This window comes from Bactrocera latifrons, unplaced genomic scaffold, assembly GCF_001853355.1.
Source record: "Bactrocera latifrons isolate USDA-ARS-PBARC rearing strain unplaced genomic scaffold, ASM185335v1 scaffold_90, whole genome shotgun sequence".
In the NCBI taxonomy this organism is placed as follows: domain Eukaryota; kingdom Metazoa; phylum Arthropoda; class Insecta; order Diptera; family Tephritidae; genus Bactrocera; species Bactrocera latifrons.
Window position 1 is genome coordinate 1,229,106 of NW_017537601.1, and position 6,990 is coordinate 1,236,095.

At 33.0% G+C, this 6,990-nt stretch overlaps 1 protein-coding gene across 1 annotated transcript; it reads left to right on the forward strand.

Annotated features, from left to right (window-relative positions):
- Nucleotides 1-5,670: 5,670 nt before the first annotated feature.
- LOC108977504 (alpha-2 adrenergic receptor) lies at nt 5,671-6,750 on the forward strand (the record flags this gene model as incomplete). The annotated part of the gene is made up of 3 exons (XM_018947211.1): nt 5,671-5,783; nt 5,961-5,988; nt 6,067-6,750. Coding segments are annotated over exons 1-3 (825 nt in total), but the record flags the coding sequence as incomplete, so codon positions are not given.
- Nucleotides 6,751-6,990: the final 240 nt, after the last annotated feature.

The window sequence follows — 6,990 nt, forward strand, 5'->3', positions numbered from 1 at the left end:
AAATATTTCGAAAGATTAAAATTCGAAAAAATTTAAAATAAATAAATGAAGTACAAATTCCAAAGATTGAATTGAAATACAAAAAATAATGCAAAAGAATACAAAAAATTTCCATAAAAAAATATATACAAACTTCGAAAAAAGTTAATTTCAATTAAAAAAATATAAGAAAGCAACGAAAAACATAAATAAAACTAAACCATTAAATAACAAGATTACTTGAAATATTACTAAACATGAAAACAATTTTTTTTTTTTAATTAAAATATAATTCGGAAGATTAAATCAAAGTTCGAAAGAAGAAACCAAAAGAAATATAATAAACAAATAAAAGAAAAATTAGCAAAATAAGCTAAATGCAATTATAATACAAAAAATAATACAAAAAGATAGAGTAAATTAGATATTTTGATAAAAACTTTAAATACAAATTTCAAACAAAGTTCGAAGAAATTATTAAAACTCAACAATGCAATAAATTGAAATAAAATAAATTCGAAAACATGTACTAAATTTAATTAAAATACAAAAAATAATGCAAATAATATACAAAATGGAAATATTTAAATTGAAAAATATTTATAAAAATTTTGAAAAATGCTAAATAAAATGCCAAACATTAAAAAAGGCAAAAAATATTAATATAAAATACAATAAAAAGATTTAAGAAATACAAATTTAATTATTTAACTGAATTGAATTGATTACTGATACTAAAAAAATAAAAATAAAAAAATAATCAACAACAAAAAAGTATATATGTATTTAATTTCGAATATTTTGATACCGTAAAAACTGAACCAAACATTTTCTTATATTTTATTTCCATATAAACAGCAATTTGTAATTGTAACAGCGGCATGTTCATATTTATTTTTGGAAAACTACTAAGCAGACACTCTTCAGCCCATACAAGATGTGCAACCTCATATATGTATTTGTGTGTTTGTGAATAAACAGTCTCGCGCCGATCACAAAATCAGCAGCCGGCGTGCATTTAATAAAAGCAACAACATTGAACAGCTGTTGAGCTGATTAGACGGACCTGGTGTCTGTGTGCTGAAATGCCAGCGACGTCAATAGCGCACACACGCACACATATACATACATGCAAGTGCTGTAGGCGCATTTCATTAGAGGCAAGACTGCGCTATACGCCCATGTACATATAACTGTAAATAGACAGACTTGAAAATAGTAAAGATGATGTGCTAAAAATATAACTATCAAAATGTAGCCACACACACCTAGCCACACACACACTCACACACATTTATGAGCCAGTATGTGCATTTCCATTATTACTTATTGATTTCCATTTAATGTGATCCGCAGTGACGGCAGCGTCAGCATAACTGTAGTATGCTTGTAAATAAGAGGATGACAAAAACAAAAATAAACAAAAAAAACAATAAAACAAATAATTCTGTATAGTTTACGCTGTAATTAGCTAATAATTAAGCAATAGCATTCACATTCTACTTGGATAAAAACGCAAGTGTCGGTGAAAAACGGGTAATCACTAGCGCTAGAGTTTAAACAAATGAAATAGAAATAAATAAAATTATTTTAAAAATAGTCAAATAGAGTAATTATAGCAAATTTAATTTAATTAATCGAAACGCAAATCCATAAAAAATTGCATACAAACGCATTTCACTACGAAGAATTTGCATGTAAGTAAAGTGCAATTCGTTGCACGCTTTAAACGCTGTTCTTTGTTGCTAATGTAATTTACCGTTAGGCAATTAAGTTTGCAAATCGTTAAGCCTATTGTGTAAAAATAGCGTTTTTCAAACAAATTAGTCAACTGGAAATCCGTCAAAAATAGGCTTGGCTTAGGCTTATAGTAATCTAATAATTACTCTTTTTACATAACTATTTTTCTGTGCTAGTTATTTGCACAGCAATGTTATTAATGGAAAACAGAAAAAAATATATTTTTTAGCGTTGTCAGTATCTCATAAGAATTTGTCGAAATGATATAATGAAAATTATTTATTTCACGTTTTTGGATTTTATTACTTTATAAAAAAGTTGTCAAGTTTAATATTTTTTGGAATAGAAGTTTTTCAGTTTACGAATATCATTCAATAATATTTAATATCCTAATAGCCTGAAGAAATAATAATTTTTTTTTAAAGATATTAATAAAGGTTAGCAAGAGTACTCTTTTGTTGATTCACAATTACTTGTTCCTCCGATAAATATATGTTGTTATAGCGGTACGATCTGAACAATGCGTTCGGAGATTGTAGCAACTTTTGTACAATAATCCCGACCAAACTTCGTGAAGATATGTCGTCAAATACCAAAATTTGGTATACGGTCTGTTTGTATGGTAGTTATATCTTATACTGAACCGATCTGAACAATACAATGACATTGGTTTTGTTGACTAAAAAAAGTTTACCATACAAAGCTTTATTTTTATCGACGATTTTTCTCTAAGCTATATTTTCAAATACCTTTGTTCAGGTTTCTTGAGACCTACTCAACCGATCCTAATGAAATTTTGCAAAGATCTCTATGATATAGTTAATAGATTCTTGCACGAAGGATTGTACTATTTTCAATTACAACTATTAAAAGAATATCGATAACATTTCACCAAAATTGGCAATTTTTTGTAAAAAACGTCAACTAAAAATAAGCAAGTTTCACTTTTTTGTCTTTTTTCGTCTAATATGTAGTCTATGTTTTTAATTAAAACAGTTTTTTTATTATCGATTTTGTGAAAACATCTGGTTTTTTGCGAGGACTTCTGAGAAAACGTCGTAAACAACGAGTTTTGAATATTTTCATTGAAAAATTCACAAAATCTGTGCGAAATATATATTTTTGGATGCATACAAAGTATGAATAAAATATGATATTTTTTATATAAAAGAAATTTAAAAAATAGGCCATTTTCTGCTCGGGGTACCTCATCTAAACCCTTAATATAATATATATTATGTCCAACTTTTAACGGAATTCCGACCTAGAAAAGCTACTCATGAGCTTGCGACAGTCGTAGCTTGAAAGAATGAAAACGCTTTTACAATATAAGTGATAAGTATTTTAGGTACTAGAGAGAACAACGAAATTTAGGTTCTAAAACTAAGTTATGAGAATACTCGTGGGAATTATACAATGATATTTGAAAAAATTCTGCTATTTAGTTATTTTTTATTTTATTTTTTTTTTAGTAATGAAGATAGGGTAAATATTATTTAGTTTCTGAAAGCCACATTGCAATTCAAATTATATAAATTAATATTTTTTTTAAATAAAATATTGTTATTTTAAACGTTTTCTCTGACTTCTTTCTTCTATTGTTATTTCAAACATTTCGTGACGGCTAGACGATGAACCAGCTCCGTCTTCTATTTTATTTCTTTAAAAGTAGTGTGCTCTGACTCTCTTTTTCTATACATACAAAGTAGAATTATTTACTATTTTTATTTGAGAGTATTGGTTGACTTTCAGCTGATGAACTTCACTACATTTTCAACTCGCAATTTTAAATCTGGGCTAGTATTCATTTGCGAATTTCAGCTCTGCTTCCATTATTCCTTTTCTACTCACATTTTCAGTCTACGGTATATCAAAATATCACTGGAAAGTAGGAAGAATCGTAAGATCTGTACATTCGCAGCTTATAAATCAAAACTAGTTTCAAATAAGTAGAATAATCATCAATTTTTATTAAAATCTTTGAAAATTATCTTTTAAAGCTAACATACATTTCATAAGGGGCCAATTAAAAAGACCATACTAAAAATGGATTTAGTTCTAGTAGTACCATTTTTTTACGAAGTTGGTTTTTTTATATATATTAAATAAGCCACAGTTTCAGCGATCACAATTTCGCGAAAATTTTTTAACAATGAGCATTCCTTTGAGATATTAGAAAAGGAGAAAGCTTATGGGGACCAGATTTAGTGAAAATGGTGGATGCGGAAGCAATTTAAAATGCGACCATTTTTCCGCATATTTCGTCTTTCAAATGAACAAGGTAGTCAATAAAAAATTATTTGTTGTGTTTTTCCACGCTTTGGTGGGGGTTCATCGTGTACTGTCCACTCGGCTGATTGCCAATTGGACTTCGAAGTGAAGTAGTGGTTCCAATATTTCAAAGCATTATTCCGAATCATCAACTCGTGGTTGTTTTCAATCAAAATTGAGCTTGCTCGGCACCCAATTTGCACAGAGCCTTCTCATACTCAACTATTTGTAAATAATATACCTAATGTATACGTTCAGTTGATTTCTTTAGAGTGCCTGATATATAGAAAAACTTCACTTTAGAGTCATTCAATATTATTTTGTGGACTTTTTTTTGGTGTTACCGTCGGCAACAAACTCGTTTGGGCCTCCAGAGCGTTCACCGTCTTCGGTGACCATATCATTCCGTCTAGCATAGCAATGTTTGGTGGCTGATTTACCTATGACTGTGTTCGAAAACTGGTCCTCGAGTCAAGCTTTTACTTCAACTAGGTTTCCTTTCCAAAAGGTTTTTTTTAACAACACGCGAAAATCCATTTTATCAATTTTTTCAGCATAACAAAACTTGCTTCACTCAAAATGATAGAATTCACAATTTATGCCTTCAAAATGTTAGGGCTAACTGAAATCGTATGGATTAAAATCTGGTAGCGTATCGGAGATCGGTGATATTTTATATAAAATTCGAGAGTAAAATAGAGTAGAAAAGGCGGTAGAAAAGAATTCGAGAAATTTAGACTAATTATGTATTTATATAGGTGTATAGCAATTAATTTTTTTGTGTTTGTAGAAAATGTAAATATTCTTTTGTAAATATTGTATTGCATGCGGATTGCTATAAGAATTTGTAAAATAAATAAACTTTTTAATTTTATTTGTTTTTCAAACCATTTTCATTTCCAATTTATTTATTTTCAGATTCAGCAACGAATTTCGAGTGTAAATTTATCAACTAGATAAAATAATTAAAGGTGGAATAGTGTAAAATAAATAAGAAAAAAATTAAGTTGGAAATGCGTTTAATTAAATGCAGTGCGAAACATATAATTATTGCAAGGTAATTATAAATAAATGATTTAAAAGCAAAAAAAAAAAAATTATATAAAAAATTGCACAAAAAGTGAAGAAGTGAAAAGTAATAATTAATAGTAGTTAATGAAAATTAAACATAAGATAATTAAATAGTAAATAATCAAGTTAAACAAATAATAAAAAAATTCCACTTCGTTTAAGTCAAACTCAAGCGTGTGTGGCGTGCTCCGCTTAAGTCATCAAAAATTCTCTAAATGCAGAGCTAACCTCAGTTCAATAGCGTCGAGCCCCCAATTATGCAACACCGAGGCTAATAATATTAATGATACAACAACGCGAAATATACATACACACTTGCAACACTTGCAACGCCCAAGTGAAACACGCCTCGTCTGCGAAGTAATCCTCTGGAGTAATAAATAAATTATTGCCAGTAGTCATAATAAAAGTAATAGCAAAATAATAATAAACGCCTACGCATTAATACAACATAAACAACAAACACAACAACAGCAGCAACCACCGCTAGCACAAACAACACAAGCAACAATTTTATACAGTGCCGCAACAGCGCTAGTAGCAGGCAGGCAGCAGGAAAACTACAACTTCAACGGCATACTCGAAAAGTAGCGGCAATAACGGAACAAAATGGATTATAGCCAATTAGATGCGGATATCAATGGTAACATCAATACGGGCAATATCAATACAAATGACTTCCTCGCCATATTCTCATCAACCACAAGTCCCACCGATGTGACTGCAACGCCTGCCTCGTCGGCGGGAGGCTGGCCCGGCGGCGGCGGCGTTGCCGGCGGCCACAAGCACTACACACATCTGTCCGCCTCAACACACCGCAACAACGGCAGCATTTTCTACGCCAGCAACAGCAGCAGCGCAGCCAGTGCACCGAGCGCCCTCAGCAATACAACAACACTACTAAACCCGCCACTACTAACCGTTGATGCTGGCGCCGATGGCGGTGCGGCAGGCAGCGCGGCCACTCAATATGGGTTGGGAAATTTGCTCGAGAGCACCTTACAGGGTGCCATAACTACGCTGAGCCCGAATAATTATGTCAACGATAGTTACTACTTCTTGAATAGCAACTTCTATAACGGTAGTATGAGTTATAGTGGCAACGCGAGCAATTATAGCAATCAAACGTTGACGGTTGGTGGCGGTGGCATGGCATCGGCGAATTTGTCCTCGAATCTGACAGAAGTGCAATGGGACGGTCGCTATCCGAGCGGTTATACGTTGCCGCAAATCGTTATCGCTTCGGTAATCGTAACCATATTGATGATTATCATCGTGGTGGGCAATATGCTGGTCATCATTGCCATTATGACAGAGAAATCGCTAAAGAACATACAGAATTGGTTTATTGCCTCGCTGGCGGTGGCGGACTTCTTTCTCGGTTTGATCATAATGCCCTTCTCGCTGGCGAACGAACTGATGGGCTATTGGATATTCGGCAGTTGGTGGTGTGACATACACTCCGCGATGGATGTGCTGTTGTGTACGGCGTCCATAATGAATTTGTGCCTGATATCGTTGGATCGGTATTGGAGCATCACGAAGGCGGTGGACTATCTCAAGTCGCGTACGCCGGCGCGTGCGGCAATCATGATTGCCTCCGTGTGGATAATGTCGGCATTGATTTGCATACCGCCATTGCTGGGTTGGAAGGTGAAAATGCCGGAGGGACCGTTGCCGAAATGTGCGGTAAGTCCCCAAATTGCCACAGTGCACCTACCTAACTGTTTATAGCATATATGTTTACATAGAAATTTACATAGCGATGGCACATTTGTGCGTCGAAAAGTCTTACCAAACAGTACTACAATTCAGTATATATGCACAGGGACTCTTTAAGCGCGTGTCTCTCCTTCTCTGTGTGCGTGATGGCTTCGCAATTAAATGCCATTTTTGCCCCAGGGAAGACGTGTAGTTCGTTTATTTATG